The sequence below is a fragment of the Drosophila mojavensis genome, unplaced genomic scaffold, assembly GCF_018153725.1.
Source record: "Drosophila mojavensis isolate 15081-1352.22 unplaced genomic scaffold, ASM1815372v1 contig_36, whole genome shotgun sequence".
Classification (NCBI taxonomy): domain Eukaryota; kingdom Metazoa; phylum Arthropoda; class Insecta; order Diptera; family Drosophilidae; genus Drosophila; species Drosophila mojavensis.
The window spans coordinates 4,357,352-4,382,150 of NW_025318858.1; the positions used below are offsets into that span (position 1 = coordinate 4,357,352).

Consider the following 24,799-nt stretch of genomic DNA (forward strand, 5'->3'; position numbering starts at 1 on the left):
TTTACATAAGAAAAACCTAACCCATTGCACTGTATTTTCAATTGTTTATCTCTCTATCTATAAAGCATTTGTGTGCCACTTTAAACTAACAAAAATTTCGTTAGATGCTTTTTTGTTTTTTTGATGTTGATGTTGAGTGTGGGTCTAGTGCATGCTCAGCATGACGTTGTGTTTACTCCTGTGCCGCCTTCAGCTACCTCCATCTCCTATTTTCATCGTCTCACTCAGTCTACTCTGGCCCCGACTTGGCCCACCGCGTCTGCTGCATCCTTTTGGCCTTCATTCGCTGCGCTCGTTCGCAGAGCAAACAAATAAAAAACTGTGGCGCTGTTTGTCGCTATTTTTTCGGGCGAGACGGCAAACAGCAGACGGCAGGCTGACGGATTTTGGCTCGGGGGCGTGGCTTGTGTGCTGCCAGCACCGACTTGCCACATGTTAGACATTCTCGATGGTGAACAGGCAGCAGCTGGTGCCGCAGTCACTGCCTCAGTCCGTGCATTTCGCAAATTGAGTTTTGGTTCTGGACTTGGATTTATTTGCATAGCTGAACACTTAAAGCCGAGAGAGGAATTTAAGCCGTTTCTGTTTCTGTTCCTTTCTCTGGGTGTGTGGGTCAGTAATGGTCAGGCTGTCGCTGTCGCTCTAGTTTTAGTTCCCTTTCCACATAGATGTTGCGAGCTCGTAAGCCTTTTTTGCGTGCAGCTTATGAGTGGCAAAGTCCTGGGAGCCTTCTAATCCTCAGACCTCAGCAGCTGAAGTGTAAATGCTATCATAATGCTTGTACCGACATCAGAGTCAGGCTGAGCCTCAGCTTGACAGGGAGTGTCCTGGTCACGCCCACACGGCCCCTGAGCGGCTTGGCACGTGCTCGTCGAGGCGAGGCAGACCGAGGCGTTGGCAATTACCATGGCCAAGTAGCAACTGCGAGCTGCTGGCTGCGGGCTACGGGCTGCGGGCTTATTAGCCATGCAGTTGAGTGCGTGTCATGTTTCAGTTTGCTTTAATTAATTTCAGTCGCTGTGCTAAGTAATCTGAGTATTAAAAAATATATATATATTTATGCGAGAAATACAAATAAAACAGTTAATATAAATATACTACATAAGAAAAAAAACACTTGGCAAATATTGCATCACCTTGAAGGTTTCCGTGTTACGCATACGCCACGTGCTCCGTGTTACGTCTTCACTCAAGACTTGGCACACGATCTTCTGATTGCGTTGCATGTTTTTATTTTTAGTTGATGATTTTAAATGGATGTATTCCTCTTTAGGTTGAGCTCATATTTAAAAAAAATCATAAGAGAACGAAAAAATATATACATGTACTTAAATAAATAGAATTTCAATAGCTGATTAGAATTGCCATTATATATGTTACATTTTAGCTAGATTTCTTTTCAATAAAATACTCTTATAAAATTTGTACTGAATGTAAATAGTTATCGATTTTTTTTAAATCGATCAATAATATTCTTATTACCAGATAGATCAATGAATACAGGAAATTATTTATGACAGCTTAGATAAAGTTGTCAATTGTTTAATTCCTTAATTTGTTTAATCAACACAATTTCGATGAGATCGATAAATCTGAGGATTCTTACGAATTGCTTCATACTGTCTTCTACCCATCTATCTATCTACTATTTGCAAATGTATTTTGAGCTAAAGCTCAAGTTTTTGTTAAAGTATTAAATCCTACACTATATTTATCATTTAACTAAGCTGTCACATTCAGCATGCTTTAAACCGGTTCGTTATCGATAACACATCAAGAATGCAAATTCCTTTAGAAGCATTCAGCGCTGTCTCAACCGCTGCAATTCGTGCAATTTGTCACGCCAAGTGCTAAAAGTCAATTGAAAGATTGATCGCATGCAATTCAGCGTTAAATAGTTTCGAAATTGTTCTCGAAATGGGAATGGGAATCGGAATTGGAGTCGCACTCGCAATTGGAGCCAGCGACACATTTTGATGCAGTCCACTGCGAGTTTTTTTTATCGCTCAATGCACAAGGCACAAAACTCAAATTGCTTTAAAGCCACTTGCAACCAACTGAATGAGTGTGTGTGTGTGTGTGTGCATGGGGCATGGGACACACAAGTGTTTAGAAAACGCGTTAGCTGCATTTGCACTACAATTTTTGGCTTATTCGAGCGTTAAAAAAAGGCCTCCAAAAATGTATATATGTATATACATATGCATAAAATAGATACATACATACCATAAAATAAAAAAAGAAATAAAAAGATGAAGAAAATGGGTCACGTACGCTTGAAAAATGCAAACGCAAACACTTGCTACAAAAAACTCTTCTCTGCGTAGGCGTGGCTCAAATCACATTTCACAGAAAATACCAGCGAAAAATGAAGAGAATATAGTGAAAAACTTATTCAAAATGCAGTCAGAAAATATACTGGAAAAATCCATCAAAATTAAATTTCAATTTCAATTGCAATCGAGTTGCACTCAAATTGAATTGTTCGCTCTTCTTGCTAGAGATGTGCAGCGGATCGTGTAAGTGAATCGTCAAATGAAGACTTAGAATGGAATAAAAATATTCTATACCGATCTATAATAGAATTTAAATTATACTAGTTTCAAACTCCTCTGTATATAATATATATTATTATATTATATATATACTTTATATACAATGTTATATTCTTATTAAAAAAAGTCATAAATATTTTGATGCCATCATTATCTTATGTTGCAGCAAGCGTATTTAAAATGTTCCATATACATATTTCGATAGTTTTTATGTAAAACTGCTTTGAATTCCAATTAAAATTCAATATATGCAAATACTTAGTGCTTGGTATTTGGCAGTTCCTGAAAAGCAACTAGAAATACATGAAGGACGAACTATGGAAGCAATGTATATTAGAAAACACGTTGTCTATGCTAAATCGTCGTGACACGAAATAGGGTGAAAATACCCTAAACTTATTATAGGTTTTGTTAGAGCCATCTACGTATCGATAAACATATATTTTTGAATAATATAATTTTTATATTTCTGAAATATTCATCCGCTAAATTTACTATCTTTATGTTTATTTTTCTTTTTCGTGTCACGACCTTGCATGCACTCCTCACTAGCTGGGAACTGTGATTGCGACTGTGACTGCGACTGCTAGTAGCAAGTGTAGCAGTTAGTCTGCAGAGTTGTAATTTGATTTGATTTGTGGCAGTGATTATTGTTGTTGCGGATGCTGTTGCTGTTGCTGCTGCTGTTGTTGTTGTTGTTGTTGTTGTTGCAGCAAAACGTTTTCGCTGCGAATCTGTTATGCATTTCAATTTCGACTGCATGGAATGGCAACAGCTACAGCTACAGCTAGAAAAGCAACTTAATTTCGCGTTAGTCGAACCGCTCAACACGCCATTTTTGTTAGCGAGTGTAAAAACAAAATTCTCATACGCCATGTGGTACGTGCGATTATGCTGGAAGCAGAGAAGGACGGGGGAGACATGGAATTATATAGAGAGACTTAGAGAGAGAGAGAGAGAGAGCAAAGGAAGTGGATTATGGCATGGTATGCCAACTGATGAGTTGATTAGGTTGCCATGAATATCCTGCGTGATTCGGGAAATGATTGATGTCTGTGCGTCGAATGGATAGCAATGCTCATTCAAGGATGCTTCATAGCAGGCCCTGAGCCCTATCTCAGTGGGAAATTCAACTAAATAGATTTAGCTATTCGCTGAGCATTGAATGCCGGACAGCAACAAGAATTGAATTCGATTCGGAATTTCCAATTATGAATAGGCATTGGATATATGTAATGCAGTGCTCCATGTTGGTTTCAATTTGCGGTCGAGCGAAGTATTACTTTAAGCATATCATTATAATAAATATAATGATATGTAGGAGTTTACATGAAATTATATAATGAAAGGCTGTGTATGATTGAGATATTTAAATGATCAGTTTAGTTATTCTTTTGTTATTCTTCAGTTCAGTAAACTTTATTTGAATAAACAATTCAATTCAAACTACATCTGAATCACGAGATGGTGGGCATATAAAGTCATCTACAGACACCTTAAACTTCTCTTGCCCTCTCTGGGCAACCTTGTTAACTTAATTTCTGATTTAGCAACGATCTGTCAGTGGTTTCCAACAGCTAAATCCCAGCTGAGGCAGCCTGCTTCCTAATGCTATTTGGACAATCCTTCAGTGTAGCACCTTAGACAGTTGTCTGCTTCTATCTCCATCTCTCTCTCTCTCTCTCTCTCTCTCTCTCACTCCTTCTATAGATATTCGTGTGGCGCTTATCTCTGGAAGCTTTGGTCACGTAGCCAGCAGCCCATTTCCTTAGTTACCGGTGGGCAAGGCAGCGCACCTCAGCTGATAAATCCTGCTGTTTTATATATCGCCTCTAACCCGTTGTGTCTCTGGCAGCTACTCGACCTACTCCGGGTGCTGCTGCTGCTGCTGGTCTAAGCGGCTGCCATCGCAGCTCATTAATCAACTGGCGCTTCACACGATGTCGCGTTGACGCTCGACTCGGAACTGTCACTTCCTGGGCGTGACAGTCGACACCGAGCAAGAGAAAGAGAGAGAGAGAGAGAGAGACAGAGAGAGAGGGACAGAGAGTGAGAAAGCTTTTGTTTTGGCTTGATTAATTATTTAGCTAGTGATAAGAGCTATTCAGAGAGTATTCAGTCGCCTTTTCCCTCACCAACTTCGTTGTCCAATTAAAATTGGTAGAGTAACGTGATAAGCCACACGCGAGCATTGAGTAAGGCACTTGGAACTGAACTTTTTCTATTTTTCTTTTTCATGCTTTTTTCATTTTTTGCATCTATGCCACAAGTTGTGGCAATAGCAATTGGCCTGCCTTTGATGCAAGTTGAGGCTGGAGATTGAAGGACTTTGATGTGGCGAGGGGAGCGTGGGGGCAACAGTTTGTGTTTCAATATAACCGTCAACACTCGTTATTGCCACTTCAGTGATGAGTTCTTTTGGCACACAAACACAAGCACACACACACACACACACACACAAACAAACACACACTTCTGCGTCTCTATAGACACAGAACTGCCGCAATCACCGCCCGATTGCACTTCTCTAAAATGCAGCACACAATTTTAGCTGCCTTCTCTCTATCAGATACATATACCCAGTGGCTGATGCAGCTGTAGGCTATGCGCGACCTGAAAGTGGATTTAGTTAAGAAGTTTTTTGGAATTTGAAAGGGAAATCGATAGATCTATATCTATTATTCTAGGAAACAATTCTATAAATTTTAATGCAATAGAATTTTTAAATACCTGAATGTATGCCTATATATTTACACTGTCTGACACAAAATTTGTTCTCGTTATTCAGTCTAATATAAAATATTCAAAATTAATAATATTATACATCTATTCAGCTTACAAATACATATATAGGGATTTTACATATCTACACTGTACAATATAAAATATTTTCAGTAAATAATTTTGAACGTATGTTGATTTATTACATTCTGAGTCATATATATACTGATATTCACAACTAATTTCAATAATATTATAATGATTTATCTTATATTACACTCTACTACAAGAACTTTCTTTTGCAAAGCATCATGTATTATAGTTTCATATTTCATAAATATGCCTTAATCTATTTGAATACGCTTTACACTGTCTAACATGGAATTCTTTTAGTCAATGCTGGAAGAATTTTATATTGATTTTAAACTCATTTCTTGATTTTGTCTAGAGCATTGATGAGTGTTTTCAGTATAGATATGATTTTCTAGAGCATTGCATAGTCGATCATTTTAGACAATGGCCCGTCTTTTACAATATTTTTTAGTTGTTTTGCTCGTTGTTCGTGGCGCGCATCATTGAGTTTTGTTCAAGAGCAATTCTTCTGCATGAGCACATGGCATATGTGTGGAAGATACTCTCTATACGTGTCAGTATGAGTGTGTGTGTGTGTGTGTGTGTGTGTGTGTGGGTGCATGTGTGCTGGTGTGTGTGACATTGTTTGAGTGCGTTCGGTTTGCTGAGTGCCAAGTCTGAATGTGACTGCAATGCAAGTTTTCGTACTCCGTCATCCTCCTCATAAATGTCGCTGATTTCAACTTTTTTTTCTCTCTCTCTTTTATTTTATTTTTTTTTACGTGTGTTGGAAAACCACGAAAAGAAAAATTCGAGCTGAAAAGATATTTCATGTAATTTTGGGTTGATTTGATTTGCTCTTGGCTTATTTATCTTGTTCTTCTCGACTTATTCAGCATTTTTGTTGTCAAGTGTGGAAATCGTTAGACTTTTTATTTTTGTATTTATTGTATCATGCCGAACAGTAAATTCATTTCCTGCTAGATAATATATTTGATAAGATATTGATTCAATATAAGGAGGTATTTTTCTATAGAGAACCTTGACTTTCACTAACTCTCTCTCTCTCTCTCTCTCATCCTCTCTGAGCATATGCCTTCTCTCCAGCTCGTTTCTTTTGATTATTGCCTGGTTTACTTTCAACGTTTTTTTTCCTTTTAAACCCATATTTTATAATTTTTGCTGTCAAATAATTTCAACACTTTGTGGTACTTTTCTAGCTCAAAAAAAAAAAAAAAAAAAAAAAAAAAAAAAAACTTGCTCGCACAATTAAATTGTGGGCCTCCCTCTGCGCGTCTCATGCCGGCGCACATGCCAGACGATGTGGACGACGGCGTCAGCGGCTGCAAAAGTTGGCAGCCACAAGAAAATTTAATTTGTTTGGCAAATATTTTTTAACATAAACTTTCATTTAATTTTGAAGTCAAAGTTTGCGAGCGCAGTCAAATCGCGTCTGTTGCTGCTTAAATCTGATTTGGTCTGCTCTATGTTTGAACAATATGTTTCTCTTAGCTTCTATAGCAAGATGTATTTTATTTATTTTTTTTTTTTTTTTTTTTTTTTTTTTTTTGCCATCTGTTTGACGCGGATTTATAATAAGCTCGTCAGCTGCTGCTGTGCCTAGATTAAATTATTAATTGAAATAATATTTCAAACATTTATAGAATTAAGAAAAAAAATAAATAAAAAGATTTGTTGGTTTAATAAATTTATTTAGCAATGTTAAAGTCACAGTAAAATATTTACAAAAATAATTTTTAAATGCTAATAAATCTGTTTAGATCTAAAAATTAATTAAAAGTCATAATGCAAATAAAAAACTATTCGAACGGATGAAATAACTTGAACTTTTAGTCTATGAACTGAGTCTCAAAATAATGGCCAAATTTCTAAAATCTTTAAAGCATGTTTATGCTTCTAAAAAATTCATTAAATCAACTTTTAATTTTCCTGAATTTTTCATATTTTCTTGTTAACTATTAAACAATTTGTTAGTTCTTCGATTGTGTTTCCCTTTTGATTCTAGTAGTGTTTTGAGAGGAAAGTAATTTTCATTTAATTTCACTTAAAATGCACTCAAATTATTTCGTTTTTCTCCCTTATCGTTCTGTGTTATCGTTAACAAAAAATCAACGAGTAATAAAACCAAAATGAAAAGGTGCAACAAATTGAAATGACTTGCTGGAATTGTTATTGTTGTTGTGGCTGCTCTTGTTGCTGTTGTTAATGTTGCTATGGGCTGGATGTTTACATTGATTACAGATAGAAGACGCCGATGCCTATGCCTATGTCGATGCTGAACAAGAATATCCTGTTTATTTTTACAGCCCAAAATGTAGAGTCAGCAAAATGCGGCCTGCTCCTTTGTGCCCCTGCCTACCTGAAAGGTGAGCGAGACCGGCCTCAGCTGAGTTGTTTTTTTGTTACCCCCGGTTTGGCATGAAAACTAATCCAATTAGTTAGACAATGGCCAGTTGCCACGCCTTTAGCAAGTCGAGAGGATGCTCGGATCAGTTCTGTGGCCCTATTTTGCCTTTTGCTTTTGGCTTGCTCGCCCGCCCATTGTCTTGATCTATGAGCCACGTGATCCATAGGCCACGCCCACTCTGGCCATCAGGGTCTTAGGCAAAGTGGAAGCCAATTTCAGTTTTTGGCCATAAGCCGAGCACGTCTACTTATACAGTTGCGATGTGTCTACCTGGCCGTTGACTAACTCTTTTTATAGGTCATTCCGCACAGCACACACACACTTTTCTCCAGTGCTCGTTATGGCTTATTGTTTGAACGTGGCTATTAACTCGAATTGGCCAAATTGTTTATTCGGCTTACAATATGCAGCCGCACACACATGCATGATAATAAACGCAAAGAACATTGTAACAGAATGCGAACAATAAAGACGCCATTATGCTATATGCCTGGTCTATGCAAAGGGGTAAATTGAAAGATGTTTTCCTTTTTGCTTGACATACTGAAATCAGTTACTTAGCATTAAGTGCTAAATCGCTTTCCATTAAAAACTTTTTATAGCTAACTTTAATGACGTTAGCTAAATTTAAAACAAATTAAACATAATTTCATTTAAGGCTAATTTTTGTTGCGAAATCCTCAATCGATTCTTATGCAACAATTACACGCTGCTAATGCTCATCATAAACATGAGAACAAGCTGCAATTACCTCACACACACACACACTCTTTCTCTATCTCTCTCTCCCTCGCTCTCTTGTCGCACGTATCTGATTGTAACTCAATTACGTGACGGGCGTGAGCTATAAAAATAAAAAGAATGCTGCCAATGGCCCCTTCTAAATTTCTCACATGCCGCAGCTTAAGCAACAGAATTTCCATTTTTAGTCCAACTCCTGCGCTCGCCCCCTCTCGCCCCCAGCCTGCTCTCGGCTTCACAGCCGCTGCGCTAATTGCCAGCGGCATTGGCTTTCAACGCTGCGAATGCCGCTTTAATGGGCTACTGGCTCCTTTAATGAGCCCCCCAGGTGTGGCAGCTCAGAGCTCCGAATTCCAATTCGTATTCCAATTGCAATGCCACCCCATTATGGGGCCATGCCACCAACTGTTGCAGTTGCACTTGCAGTTGCATTCATTAGGTCATTGGGTCTTCCATTTAGCATTTAGCATCTGCTGCTGCATCAGCTGCATTCGGCATCTGTTTGCATTGTCCGACTATTTACATATTTTTTATTTTTTCAGCTGAAAATGCAGTCGAGCTGCTTTTCCTAGGAATGCATCATAAAAGCTGCCCCTTGTTGCAGCTTCCTTGTGGCAACTGCAACTGCAGCCTTTTTGAATCGGGTTTCATGCAAGCAATTCTATTCGAAAATCATAAAATCAATGCTAGATAGAGTACACTTGAAGAAAAGTTGATTGAAGTCTGTGAAAAAGTAGTTTCCGAACTTTTTATAAAGTATTTTTCAATTAATAATAATAATTATTAAATAATGAAATGATATAAGATAATTTATTAGTTATAATAATTATAAAATATTAATTAATAATCAATAATATTAAAAACAGTATCTAAAGAGCATCAAATTTCCTTTATCAAATGAAGAAAATATAAAAAATCCTTGATTCACAATATTTAATTATGTGTAAAAATTATAGAAAAAAACAAAAAAATCAAACTAAGCTAAAATTAAATTTTGGGCAACAAAAAAAATATTTAATAATAATACCGTATAATTAAAATTTAAAAAAAAAAAAAAAAACATTACAAAAGCTTCAGAACTCTCAATGTAAATTTATAATTCGATCTTAACTTTTAACGCAAATTAGGTATATATAGATTCATTGCAATTTAAAAATTAGATTAAAAGTCCAGCACTTCAATTGTTGCTCATTTAAAGCTACTTTCGAATCTTAACTTATCTAACGCACAGCACCCACTGCTTTTCATGCTGCACAGCTTCCAGCCAAAGAAGCAACTAAAATATGTTTCCTACATACCTATACCCATACATATATATATGGTTTGGGGAGCTACTATCTTATCTGATCTACTTCATTTGCATCTCCCATCTATTTGTGCTGGATTTGACCTTTAGCTGTCTACCCTTTCAGTCTTTCAATGTCAACTTTTCCCATAAGCAGCAAAGCAAACAGACAAATGCCAAATATTTGAGTTTGCTTGCTATGTTCAGTCAACATCCTCCTCTTCGCCTCCAAAAGCCTAACGCTTACTGTCACCCCTCTTTAGTTACCCCCTTCCCCCCTCCGCCCACACACACACACACACACAGCCTCGCATGCAAACGGAAATTGCGTTGTTTCACCCTTTTTCCGCCTTGGCCTTGGGCAATGCTTTATGAAATGAGTGAGACTTGGCTCTGCATTTTAGTTTATCTTAAGTCAATTTCTTGTCCTTCATCAGCATCATCATTATCATGATGATTGCTATCATTATTATCTTGGCTTGTTATTCTTTCAGTTTCTATATATATAGAAGCTATTATAGCTTCATCATCATTCATCATTATCATTACATTTCTTGGCTTATTACGTTGCGATAAGCGCTTTAGCTGACTTTTTTTTTTTTTTTTTTTATAACATAATTGGATAACCAATTGTCATAGATCAAGAGATTCATGAACTTTGACATTGACATTTATTTATGGTGCGCTGTGGCAAACACAATTAGCAGGAAATCAGCTAGGGCCAGCTAGGGTGCTGGGTATCAAAGAGGGTTGCTCACCCTTCGATTTGCTGTGTTTTCATTAGGCTCTTCAATATTTTTGGTTTCCTTTCATTTCATTTTCATTTTCTGGCTCTGTGCTGCACCTTTTTTTTTTTTTTTGTTCCGTGCCCCGACTTTGGTTTCGATTACGATTTCAATTTCGATATGTCAATTATTTAGCAAACCTACCATGCCCCCTCTATCCCCTTGCCATTCCCTGCCAACTCATCTCCCTTTGGGACCCTACCATGGTTGGCCGTTTTCAATTTGATTTTTATGATTTTGCGGCGCATTTTTGGTTCTGCTTCATTTGCATTTTGTATTGAATTTGTATTCCGTATCTGTGTACCTCTGTATCTGTATATCTGTGTATCTGTATCTGTGTATCTGTATCTGTATCTGTAATTCATGTATATTTGTCTGCGGCTGTCTTTGTGGTTGCGGCAGCTGCTGCTTGTCCTCTCTCTCTTTCTCTCTCTCTCTCTCTGTCTCTGTTGCTCTCATTGTCTTTCTAGTTCATCAGTGTTTTTCAGCCAATGCAAATGGCAACTTAGGCAAATTGAAAACGACCAAATGCGAGAACAATGCCAGCCAACAAAGCTAATGGCAAACGCTCTGGGGAGCAGCACCGCCAGCTGATATGCCTGCCTGCAGATGTGAATGGGGAAGGCTTCACAATTCATCTTCTTCTTCTGCTTCGCCTGCTGCCATTGACTCCGATTTCGATTCATCAGCCTCATCAGTGGCAGCGGCAAATTTCATTTCCATTACGATTTACAATGGAAAATGTTCTTTGCCACGCACACTCCGGCAGTTACACGATCTAATTTAGCTGACCTTGCTTAGTTATACAGTGGCAGCTGCCTATGCTGAATAGCTGAGATTGCACAAGCTTGTAAATTCTAGAAAAACCCAGACCGAAGGCATAAAAGTGTTTAGTTACAATGGAAATTGAAAAATAAATTATGAACATACTAGAAAATTTTGCTTAAATAAAAATCATGAATTTTTTGTATTGCATTTTAAATGTAAAAGAAAATGTTGAAGGAATTCAAATTTAATAAATTTAATAAAATATATATATAAATATATGAAATGAACAAAAATTGCAAAATTATAATAAATGAAAATATATAAGCATTTTTATAATTTTATAATTTAATGAAATTCATTTTTAAATTTCTAGGTATTATAGTTTACTTTATTTTTTATTTACTTTATATTTTAACATCGCTTTATATTTATTCATGACATATATAAATTAATGTATTTGAGGTAATTTGTAAAAGAAAAAAAAATAAATAAAATAAAAAGTATCATATAAAAAAATAAAGTTAAAACAATTAAAATATATAAACATTTTTAAATTACAAATTTTTAATGAAATTAATTTTTTAATTTTTAGACAGTTTATAATATTTTAAATGTAAATATATTTCTCTTTTGACGTATTTATACTGTTGGCATTTTAACTTCAATTTAATAATTTACTCTGCCTTAGCATACTACATTTTAATATAAATTGTTCTCTCTAGCGGTCCTTTACTGTGTTTGTCTTCATTTGTTGTGGCTGTGGTTAGGGCTGTTGCTGGAGCTGGGGGCAACGTTTAATGTGCCGCCTGCAACTCATTGAGAAATTCATTTTAATTAACAGCGAAATGCATTTGGCGCCAGCTGAAATGAGGCAACGCCGCGTGCACCTGCGAAGCGCGGCAACAATGCAAAATAAAAAATAAAAAAAATTAAGATAAAAAAAAGCAGATACAGACAGTAGCCCCATGTCGCTGCTTGGGTGGCCTCGGCTGATGCTGCTGCTGCTGCCGCTGCTGTTGCTGTTGCATGTGCAACATAATAATTTGTAAACATTTATCAATTATGCAGCAGCAGCGGGAGCTGCAGCAACAATAACCCTGGCTACTTGCTACGCCCCAAAAGATGCCCCAAGCGCGGCCACTGCAAACTGGCCACATAAATTTTCCACATAGGCCAAACAGTCGGCGCGGCGTGGCAAGGCACGGCAGGGCGCCACTGCCAGCTGGCTGCCACTGCGGCTGCTCCCCCTCTATAAATTCCAGAGGCGTTTGGGGCGTTGATTTGCCTGACTCCCAGCAAACACGCAATTAAGTGCGACTGGGCAACACCTCATCAACAGAAAGACTATGGCTGTGGCAGGTGGCGGCACGTTGCACGCTGCACGCGCTGCACGCTTTCAATTCAGTCGATCAATCATAAGAACAGCTGTGTGACGCGTTGACAAGCGCAACAATAACAACTTTATCGAATGCAACATATCAGCTGTAGGTTGTAAGCAAATGTTTATAAACATTTATTAACAGAAGCAGTAAGAAGAAGAAGAAGAAGTAGATAGACTTATTGTAATGTAAAGCTGATCTTAATTATATAAAGCTGTTTAAATAAAAATTGATATAAATATTGATTTAAATATAAAAGGTAAATATACATATAATATATACATACATATATATTGAACTAGTTCAATTGAACTCAATTTGTAGTGCTTATTGTTTGGATAAATAAATATATATATATAATTAATTTTTAATTAAAAAATATGTTATTTTGTTTTTGTCAATTTATTAATTTTGTATTTCCTTTACTTAATATTAATTAATTTTACAATTCATATGATGGTCTACTTGGCAGCATGTTGCTCTAGAATAGCTGAATCACGTTTAGCAACAAGCGTCCTAGGCAGCGGACACTTCTCGTAACATGTGCAGCAACATTTGCTCCATACATAATATGTTGCCAAGCTAGCAGCAACTAGACATTTAAGCATGCTGCTAGGGCCCACGTCATCTTGCGCTTAGCAACAAGAGTCCTGGCGGGTAGCAACATTTGCCTAGACTCTCACGCACAAAACGATGTCGCTCTTCGCCTACTCACTCTCTTTCGCTCTCTCGGCTCGACACATGCTTATGCAACAACATGTTGGCGAACCAACGAACAGCTGTTTTGTATTTTGTTCGATGCAACGCTTAAATAAGCCGACTCGCAACTTTCGCCGCGTTCGCTTCAGTTGCCAGCCTGCAGGCGAAATCGAACGTTGTGCGAGCGCGGTCGAAAGCACAGTTGCCCGAGTAGTGTGTGTTGTGTGTGCGTGCGTGTATGTGTGCATCCGTAAGTGCACGTTTAAGTTGTGTAAATGTATCTGTATTGGTTTCTACATTGTGAAATAGACAGAACCAGAAGAATTACGCCTTTTATGGAAATTTGTGAAATTGTCAGCTGATTGCCAAGAGAGAGTGAGAGATGGCGAGAAAGTGAATAAGCAAGATTTATTCAAAAAAATATAATTAAAAAAAAAACATTGAAATTGTGCATAATTCTTGAAAAATTTTAAAAGAAAAATCATTAATTTTAAAATTTTACAGTTCAATTAAAAATTAAATAAATAAAAAAAAAAAACTATTATTAGAAAGCGTTAAATTAAATAAAACGAAATGCAGCGAAACGTGATGTGGCTTTGGCTCTGGCTCTTGGTTGGCCTGCTTAGCCTGGAGGCCAACGCTAATGACCAAACAGACCTCGTCCATGGGGAGAAGGTGTTGCCCGAACAACAACAACAGCCACCCGCTGTTGAGCATGGAATGGAGCACGATAAAAGCGCAGTCTGGAGTCTGCAGTTTGAGCATCGACTGCGCGAACATTTGCGGCATCTAGACAAATATCAGGAGACGGCGTGGGAGCCATCAACGGCTGCTCCCCATTCTCAGCCTCAGCCGCGTCGTCGTCATCAGCATAAATCGCTGTCGAATGCCATTAGACATGGCTCGAAAGCCGTTGACATTGATTATCCAAACAGTTACCCGCAGGAGACGCAGCACCCAGCCGAGGGTCAAATGCTTGCCGCTGCTGTTGCAGGTGACACACAGTGGCTACAGCGATTGCACAGACATCGCCAGCAGAAGCAATTGCGCGAAAAGGAGGTGCAGGCACTTAAGGCACAACGAGAGAATGGCTCGGGATGGAACGATGCCGCCAGTCGATATAATAATGTGAGTAGGGGCAGGGGGAAACGAGCAATTCTAGCAAACGATTCTGCTATAACAATGGGGATTACTAAACATAAGTACATATGTATATACAGAAGAATTGTAAGTGTAGATATAAGTATAGATAGTCTACAAATTTAAAATCACAGTTTAAGTATAGGCTGATGCAATATGATGAGCTTATATAATTCTTGTGAAATAGCTGACCTCAGTACACAGGCGAGAGAAAGAGAGAGATAGAGACTTATATATACCACATATACAGAAGACAAAAGATCAGTAGGAGAGACAAAAGAGCGTATAGAGAAAGAGATAAAGATATGATTAACAAGCGAGAGAAAGATGAAGACAAAATATCTGGAGAATAAATATAAGAGCATATAGAGAAATGGAATAGAAATAGAGACTTACAAACAGCACATATAAATCCATCTTTTTTAATCAATTCAATTATATTTATTTATTTCAATAAATAACAAACAATTATATATGTATGTATGTATGTACAAATATTTTACATCAGAGGGATAGTTACATAATCTGAGTAGATTTGATTAGCAGACATTCAATGGCCACTCATCACTTCTCTATCTCACTCTGTTTCTCTTTTTCACTCTCCCTCTCGTTCTCAAAACGTATTTCGCACAAAGGCCGATTAAATTGCGCGGCTCGTTAGTCGCACAGGGCCAGCAGGTGATAATGAAGGGGCGCCTAACTCCATTTAAACAGCAACAAGAGTTGCAAGTGAGAGAGACAGTGAGAGAGGAAGAGTAAGAGGGAAGCTTAGCTGTAAGCAGGCTGAACTTTGACAAAGGGTTTGCCGGAGGCTAACAAAGCGCTAATGCGGCTGCAGTTGATTTTAACAGCAATTTGGATTAGGAGGAGAAAAACGGGAAATATTTATGCTTATACATAAATAAGATACACAAAAGGGAACTAGAAATGGAATTCATAATTACAACTTAACATGCCAATAACTATATACTATATACTATATACTATATACTATATACTATATACTATATACTATATACTATATACTATATACTATATACTATATACTATATACTATATACTATATACTATATACTATATACTATATACTATATACTATATACTATATACTATATACTATATACTATATACTATATACTATATACTATATACTATATACTATATACTATATACTATATACTATATACTATATACTATATACTATATACTATATACTATATACTATATACTATATACTATATACTATATACTATATACTATATACTATATACTATATACTATATACTATATACTATATACTATATACTATATACTATATACTATATACTATATACTATATACTATATACTATATACTATATACTATATACTATATACTATATACTATATATCCATATCCATATCTATATCTATATCTATATCTACATCTATATACTGATATTTAAATATAACTGCCCTATAGATATCCAACTAAATGTGTCTGCAGACACTTCAAAATCCCATTCACACAAACTGTTTATAAATGCAGCAAAATCTATTCATTAAAACGTGCCTTGCTATGAACTTGTCATATAGATATATATATATATATATATATACGTATATTTACATATATATCTAATATTGAGCGCATTTTTACATCAATTATCTGATGCAGCGGGTGTGAAAATAATATTGAAAGTGTAAAGCACATATTAATATGGGTTTAATTGAATGCACTGGCGTCGATTCATAAATCTCAATTGAATCTGAACAATTATGCCAGGCCATTAATAATGGAAGCAAAAAAAAAAAAAAAAAAAAAAAAGAAAAAATAGAAAAAAAGCATGCCAAACAAACAATCAACTAATCTAAAGCTAAAGATCTATGCGGTACGTGCTATGCAATCCCAATCGGAACGCAAATTAATTTGTATGCCAAGCTGAATACTGAAAACTCGGAGAGCTGAAACTAAAATTGAGGAAACTCACGACGGGGAATCGGACTGTGGCTCGAGACTCACAGACTGCGACGGATTGGAGGGGCAGGCAATTTGCTTATCAGTCGTTTTGTAAATTAATGAACAATTAAATTCACTTAAATGTTGAAATCCGGGCAGCACTGCAGAATCATTCCAAAAATCGAGAAAGAAAAGCAAATAAAAATGAAAATGAAAACAAAAATAAATGGAAAGAACAATATTAAAGGCGATTTTTTGTTGTTCGATCTTTCATATGAGTTAGTCAGACACCTTTTGTTATGGGCATGACATCATCCATAAGCAGAGACCATGTATTGAAGTGGAAATAGTTCAAGACACTTTTGAGCTCAGCTATACAAAAATATACTTGTAGATACCCCAAGACCTCATCTAGATAGATCTGGAATGTGTATTTATAGGTACGTTTAGTTGCTTATAGATGTATCTAGATTTCTTTAGAATAGATAAATGGATATATCTTGCTCATCTATATATAATATGTATATATTTAAATAATAAGTACGTACTTATAGATACGTAGATGTTACATATACATAAAAATAGTTCCATATAGTCATGCGAATTTCTATTCATAAGACAAGTGAAGACACTTATACATGGATGCATATGAAGCACATGAAAAAAAATAAAATAAAATAAAAGTCTCAACATCATCATCTTCATGAAGCAAAAAATAAATAAAATAAAAAAAATAAATAAATAAAAAACAAAATAAAAGAAAAGTCTTAACTTCATCATCTTCATGATCAACATCATGTTTTTTAAAGGAAATTATAACTCATGTCTTAGGAAAAATAAACCTTTGTGTTCAGTTTTCTTGAAGAACAAACTGATGTACTTAAAGTGAAATCTTAATTAAACTTAATCTTTAATCTAGTTACAAAAAAACATATGATTTTGCTATTATTTATTATTATTATTATTCTATTTTTTTTTTAATTTTTTTTTTTTTTAATATAAAAATCTATAATCAAGAATCTTATAAATATGTATATCGTATATATAAATTCATTTCCGTTTAATTTCAGCCTTTGCATAGCCAAAGCAGTAATTTTCTAATTGAAATGCATTCACATAAATATAGAATGCAAGAAATATATTAACATATTTTACATATATCGGCCATGGTCCGAATATCCATATGCTTTAATTAAAATGGACTTATGAAATGCATTTTTCTGTGTTCGGGAATTGAAACAAATTTTTATATGTTTATTTAGGCTGCTCGCATGTTTATGAAATTTCAATTAAAATGCAATTTGTTTATAATCTACACTCCTCATGTATTTGAAGTGCAATTACTTCATATATCTATATGTGTATATATAGATATAGATTCCTATATTTGTGTGCATCTTCCACTTTCATCTGTCTAATCGCTTTTCATTATTAACACTAAATTTCAGCTTAATTTCATTTGAGGTTCGTTGCCTTTTTGATGGCCCAACTCCCTTTTTGCTGCTGGCCTCTGGCCTTTCACGCTTTGGCGCCGTTGCCACTGGATTTTATTTGCTGCTCTAATCGATACCGACAGTTGCCACACGCCACACGCTTTTCCCCACAACCCTTCACTTTCTAGTTCTCTCGCTGCACAAATTGTGGCAACTTTTTGAATGAGTCTACTCGAACTCTTGGCTGTTTGTGTATATGTGTGCGTGTGTGTGTGTGTGTGTGTGTGTGTGTGGTTGGGGCTGCACTTCAAACATAACACGCCGTTTATAATTTTGGCGCTTGGCTAAACAACGCAGCTGCATCTGCAGCAGTGACTGAGGGAGTGGGGCGGGGGAGTGACGAAGGGGCTAGGCATTGCCTTTGCTGCCATTCAATGAATTCAAAGCATTAAAACAATTAAGCGGCTTTGGCTTCATTGGCTTGGCGCACGACAAGATCGCCCTCTCCCCAATGCAAGCTCCACACAATTGTTGTGGCTACCCTCTGCCCCAGTCCGCAACCCCCAATCCCCGTTCGGTGACCCAAATTTTCACACAAATTAGTACAGCTAATTTTTAATGATGATTTTTCAGTAACGCGTCCCACTTCACTTGGCGTTTTTCATAATTTCCATTTGCCCATTTTGCGTCTCCTTCATCTCCTCATTCTCTCTCTCTCTTCTTTTCTTTATATTTTCCATGTTTATTTTTACGCAATTTATGTGTAGCTGAGGCAGTTGCCCCTCTCGCTCCGCCCTCTCGCATGGGGGCTTCTTTTGCGCCGAGAAATGCAATTGAAATAAACATGGAAAATGTGGTTTACTCGGCTCTGGCGACTGCAGGAGAGTGGGTGTTGGCAGCGCGGGGGACGGTGTTAGGTGCTAGGCAGGCCCTGCGGCAACTGACGCCTTCATCTGTTTTAGTTCTTTTCCTTTTTCAAGGGTGTTGCCACAGCTAAAGCGCAAATCCAGGGCCAACAACAACACAGCAACAACAACAACAACAGCCGCCCATCTCCATGCGTTTCAACTCATTTGCACCTAATTGTCATGCAGGGGAACAACGAGCAACGGCACCCAAATAGGTGTATACACAAGGAGTACGGTCTGGTATCTAGGCACATGCACTCAGAGAAATGCGTATGGCAAAACTGAAAAAGTTAGGCAGAAAGAGAGAGAGAGAGAGAGAGTAGAACTTTACTTTTTCATTAAATTATTTTTATGATCTATCATTTCCTCATTACCATCATCAAGCTAAACTTAGAATCTTTCGGTTTATATCGTATATTTGCATACATATAATTGGATAAATTTATATATCAAAACCCAAGCCTTAGTATGATTAGAAATTTATGCAAATATTGTTCCAATAATGTTTTGATTGCTCTTGTAACAATAGAAAAATTAGCTTGAAGTCGTTTATTGCAAGTATTTCTCATTTATTCTGTATGCTGAGTGGATGACTTTGTTATATCAATGGGCAGCGTTTAGTATCTCTTATGTTCAGTACACTTGGAGAAAATTGTACTCAAATTAAGTTCATTAAAAGTCCAAGTGCTTATTGTTGTGAACTTTTATTATAGAATATAAATACCGAATACACTTAGAGAAAAACTTAGAGACAGCGAACAAAAAAAAATGATATTCTGATAAATGCTCACATTCTTGCCTTATATTTGTAGAATAATTTTGAAACTGTTGATATGAATATTGTTTAGTTCAAACCATGCTAATTCTATTACAATTATATCAATTTTAATTTTTATGTTAATAAAATTCTTTTTATTAATTATAAACATGTGTTTATAGAATACAGCGAAAGAATTTATATAGATTTACATTTCTATTTATATTATATATTGAAATCAAAGGAAAATAATTCCAAAACAAATAAGATTATTATTATAAAACTTATAAGATTTGATAAACAATTATTTTTAAAAATAAAAAACTTTTTGTACCTAATTTATTTTTTTTCTTTCTTTCTTCTTTCTTTTTTTTTATTTTCCAAATTATATTTTAAGAGAGCAAAGTATTTATTTTGCTGTTTTTGTATTAAATTTACCTAGCCTAGATTATTTTTAACACAAATATTTTTAAACTTTGAGAGTACCATAAGTTTTTTTCTCAGTGTAAATGCTTGTACGGCAGGCTGCATAGCAAAAGCTTGGCCGGCACCAGCTGGCTGCCACATTTTTATCATTTCTCTGGTTTTTCTCTCCATCTCCCTAACGCTCTCGCTCTCGCTCTGTCTGTCTCTGTCTATTCTTCTTTTATTCCCTTTATCTGCACCTCTGGGCAAGTCGTTGACTTAATCTGCATTTTCCTCACTTTTTTCTCATTGCTGCCGGCAGCCTCCTTTTTACCATGCGCTTGAGAATGTGCTCACATTTTTGTGTCCCTTGGTCAACAAGACTGAAATTTGCATAGTTCTCAGGCGGCTGCAGCGCTTTAATTTTCATTTAAACTCAACTTGAAATTAAATTGAAAACTTATAGTTTAAATGAAATGATATATTGATTATATTAAAAGTAAAAAGTTGCACCGATTTGTAATTGAGCCTTGTATATATCATTAACAGAATGTGAAATCGCTTTGAAATTGAGCATTGATTTGTACTTTGATATCGATTGGCGATTTATGTTCGTAAATGTTAGCAGTTCCAGCGACTCAAGTAGAGTCATATATATCTATCTAGATTGTGATATCGATAAATATCGATTTGGAGTATATGTTGTGCATTTGCTAATCGTGTTGCTCTGACTAAAGCATTCAAGTATAGTCTCTTGATTTAGATTTGGATAGTTCGGTAAAAGTCTATTAGCAGAATCTAGCAGTATGAAATTTAACTTGACATAGGTTGATAAATATTTCACTTTTGCTCAAAATATTTGAGTTGCTCAATCAATATTTGCGTTACTATTTGAGTGAATTATAAATTTAGTAGAGCTGACATATTAGCTCTCTACTCTCATAATGCTCTCCATTTATGTCACAAATGTAATCCAGAGAGGATCGATCTTCTTTTACTTATGCTCCCATATCATAGTATCAAATAATATAATATCGATATATTATTCAGCTATCTGGTTTTAGCCATTTTATTTGCTAACAGTTTCTTCAGAGATGAAATTATAGTTTTATTTTATCTCTTTCTCTCTATCTTCCTATCCTATATTCCTCTCTTCTTGCTATCGTTCAGTAAATTCTTGTTTGTCCCATTCTATCTGTTTTATCCCGCTTATTCTGCCTTTGCTACGCTCGACATTTGCAGCATTCCCTCGTAGGATTTCGGAGATTCGCTGCGTTTCAAGCGCTGCTAATTCTCTGTCACCTTAAACGGCATAAAGTCCTGGTGGCTGGCAGGCAACAGCGAGATCTTTTGTTGGCCAGTTGCTGTCCCCTTGTCCCCAGCCTGGGCCACGACTAAACAATAGGCCAACAGCCCACAGACACGCCTCTTGCTGCTGCTTTATCAACATGCAAAATTTTCTGGTTTTTTTGTCTTTTATGCGGTCGCGTTTTGCATTCGCGTTTCCACAATGCGCTAAATAATTTTATTTTAATTTTATTTTTAACTCCAGTTTTTTATATTTTCTGTTTGCGTTTTAAATTGCATTTGTTTATGGCGCTCTGCTTCTTATTCAGCGTTTGTGCAGCTGGCTGCAGTCAACGTCGATTTTCAGTTTTCAATTTTCGCAGTTTTCCCCCGCTTTCCATTTGGTATTCTGTATGCCGTTTCCTTGGCCGTTATTCAAATACTGTTTGGTCGTTTATCGCCTTTTGGGGCGGAGCCCAAAGCGCTTTTTATTACCCGCAATTTGCGCATTTTCACTTTTAGTTTTAATTAACTAAAAATTTTGTGCGACAACCAAACAGAAGTGCCCAAGCCCAAGCAAAAGCCCGAGCCTGAGCCATAGCCCTCGCGCTCGCCTCTCGGTGCCCTTCGCATTTCCCCAGGGCAATTTTCTAGCCTTTTACTTTTGCGATTTAATTTTTATACCCTTGCCGAAAAAGGCTTTCCTATTTGAAGTAGAAGCGTTCAAAGGTTTTAATCTCAATTTATATAGAACCGAAATTCGTGCTTAGCTTTTAAATGAGCGTGCTGCATTAGCATGATGCGCCCCCTTTTGTTTTTCTTGGTAAAAAATTATGCAAAAATGGGCTTTAAGATGTAAATAATTATGTGAATAACCCTCTAAATCCGTATAAAAGAAAACGTGTTCAGTTCATAATAAATAAACATATTTAGAATCTCATGGGAATAAAGAAAATTTCTCTTATATATATTTTTTTTAGTATTTTTATAATCTTAATCTCTTGGTTTTTTATTTTTACAATATTATTTTAAATATTTATATATATATATGTATTGTTTTATTACACAAATTTATTTCATTGAAGAAGCCATCATATTTATATATTTATTTATTTTTCAAATTTATTTTTTTTTATGATTTAAGCAATTAATTTATTAAATTCAATTTATATAATTTTCTCTTAACATATATTTTATATGCTATATACTGTGTAATGATATTAAAAAATTATTTTATTTGACTTTTTAAATTATTCCTTCATTATAATTATAACTCTACCTATTAAAGTGCTTAAGTAAGCTTTGACTGCAGCTAAAACAAAAAACAAAAAAAAAGAAGCGAAAGGGTTAACTATAGAGTATGTAAAAAACATCGTAAATTTTCATTTATTTAATTTTTGTTTTATTTTCATTTCCATTTATTTGTTGCTTTGTTTATTTTCCCCTGCATTTTATTTGCATTAACAGCAATTTTTACTATTTTATTTCGTCGCCCTCGTTTTGTGTTTGTGCTCAAATTGTTTTTCTTTTTATTTTTTTGTGCTTCGTTTTGCACACAATTTTCCGGCACATTTTCACAATTTCACAGTTTTTCATTCTTTTTTTCGTTTCGTTTGCTGGCCGCACAATTTTAATTATTTGCAAATGGAAGGCTTTTGGGTGGGCTTCGCCAGCTACTCATTATTGTTTACGGGCGGGTTCTTTGGACAAAAGAATACCCTGTACTCTCTTCACTCTCTCTCTTCAGTCTTCCTCTGTCTTTGTCCACTCTCTCTCTCGCTTCCTCTCGTCTGCAGTAAAAGTTCAAAGTGCAAGTTTTCGGCTTTGACTCTTTTACCGCTTGCGGCTTTAATTGAACTCGAAGCCAGACACATTTTTCAATGCGCCTTGCGGCTAGCCACAAGAGCAGCGACAACATGGACAACAACAACAACAACAAATTCCCTTTGTTCTGCAAACTAATTAAACATGGAAAGAAACATCGCTGGACAGCATCCAGCTCTGCCTTTTCCCCACCTTGACCAGGTGCTCCACTATTAATTTATTTTCGGTATTTTTTTTTTTTTAATCGTATATTGTTTTCTCTTTTAGTTCTTCGCTGTTCTTATTTCCAATTACCAAACACTTGGAGCCGCCTTCTGAGACCGTGATTAATGGCCGAAATGGACGTGGCTTCATTTTGATTGCCGCCTGTCCAATTGGCCGGCACATCATTTGTTCTTAAACACAACACAAATACAAAACTGTTGGCTAAATTCAATACAAAGCAACAACAACGACTGCGATTGGCTTTTCAATTTTCTTCCACAAGAAAATAAAAAAGAAAACGGATTGGCTTTCTTGCCCATTGCCCATTAATCAGTTTCCACTTTCTTGTTTTAGTTGTTGCTGTAGTTGTTGCTGTAGTTGTTGCTGTGTGGTCTCTTTGGCAACTGAAATTAGCTGTTACTCCCACCATAACAATTGTTGTCGTGAGCTATCGCACAGCACGCACTCTGAATCCGATTAAAGGTCTCAGTTCGAATCGTTGCCAAAACAAAACACAAAATGTGTTTAACACGCTTCAAATGTGGCTCAAGCGCATAAACAAACACACCTGAGCTCAAATATTGAGTAATTGTAAGTGTTTTTCTTCTATTTGATTTTGAGCTGTTCGAGAGCGCTCATTGAATCATAAGCATAAAATGTCGTCATATGCAGTCAGCTTTGTTATGTAAGTTTTCGAAATTGTCGAAAAGTATTGAGAGGGTCTGATGCACGTCTGTACTTAATGGGTTTTACAAGTTGTTAAAAAAGCAAATAAAAGAGATAATATTCTGTATGGATTTGACTCGCTAGATAGGGTAATCATATTTAGGTATATTTGTGGAAGAGCTGATAGTCTTATATGAACTGAGATCCGTTTGGATCAGATCTAATCTTGAAAATATGTATACCTATAGGGCAACTGTAACGTGTGACTACAATTCTATAATAGAAATCACCTATGCATGTCAACAGTAACTCCATTATCAAATTGTGATAATCTGAAGCTTTAGAAATGGTGCTTATATGTCTTCTGTTATAATCTTTTCTTGCCCTATAATCTAAAACCTGATTAAGTTGTCCTTAAAATTAGCCAAAAATTGTTAAGAAAAAATGTACTAATTATATCCATTTAAAATGGGAAATCAATTTTAATTTAAGATATAAATATTTATTCATTTATTTGATTGTTACAAAGAATTAATTCTAAATAACAATTTAGTTTAAGGCCAGAGCAATAAAGGCCTTCAGGCATATATAAAATAACTACTTTAGAAGACATAGACTTTTTCGATTTGCCATGTAAATATATATAAACTATATATATTGCTAAATGAGTCTATAATTTATAATTTTTATAGTATTATGTATAATATATTATAATATTCCATATGAGTCTGTAATTTAAACTTTAATAACAGCCTTTCTGTCATTTAAAAAAAAAAAAGACTTCCCAATTAGACGCTATCCTGT

At 35.8% G+C, this 24,799-nt stretch overlaps 1 protein-coding gene and 1 long non-coding RNA gene across 6 annotated transcripts in view; both read left to right on the forward strand.

Annotated features, from left to right (window-relative positions):
- LOC6575965 (rRNA biogenesis protein rrp36) overlaps positions 1-24,799 on the forward strand; it is an 81,918-nt gene that overhangs the window by 17,125 nt on the left and 39,994 nt on the right. Inside the window, exon 1 of one of the 5 annotated variants that reach the window (XM_015164903.3) lies at positions 13,974-14,561. The exons of 3 other annotated variants lie outside the window; for them this stretch is intronic. In XM_015164903.3, the coding sequence (XP_015020389.1) occupies positions 14,007-14,561 (555 nt within the window). In that variant the 5' untranslated portion in view covers positions 13,974-14,006. Of the gene's footprint in view, positions 1-13,973; positions 14,562-24,799 lie in introns of those variants that run through there. One more of the 5 variants, XM_002001933.4, reaches the window with a different exon arrangement.
- LOC122757163 lies at positions 22,872-23,581 on the forward strand. Its single transcript, XR_006357078.1, has 2 exons — positions 22,872-23,326; positions 23,393-23,581. It is a non-coding gene; the product is annotated as an uncharacterized LOC122757163 (long non-coding RNA).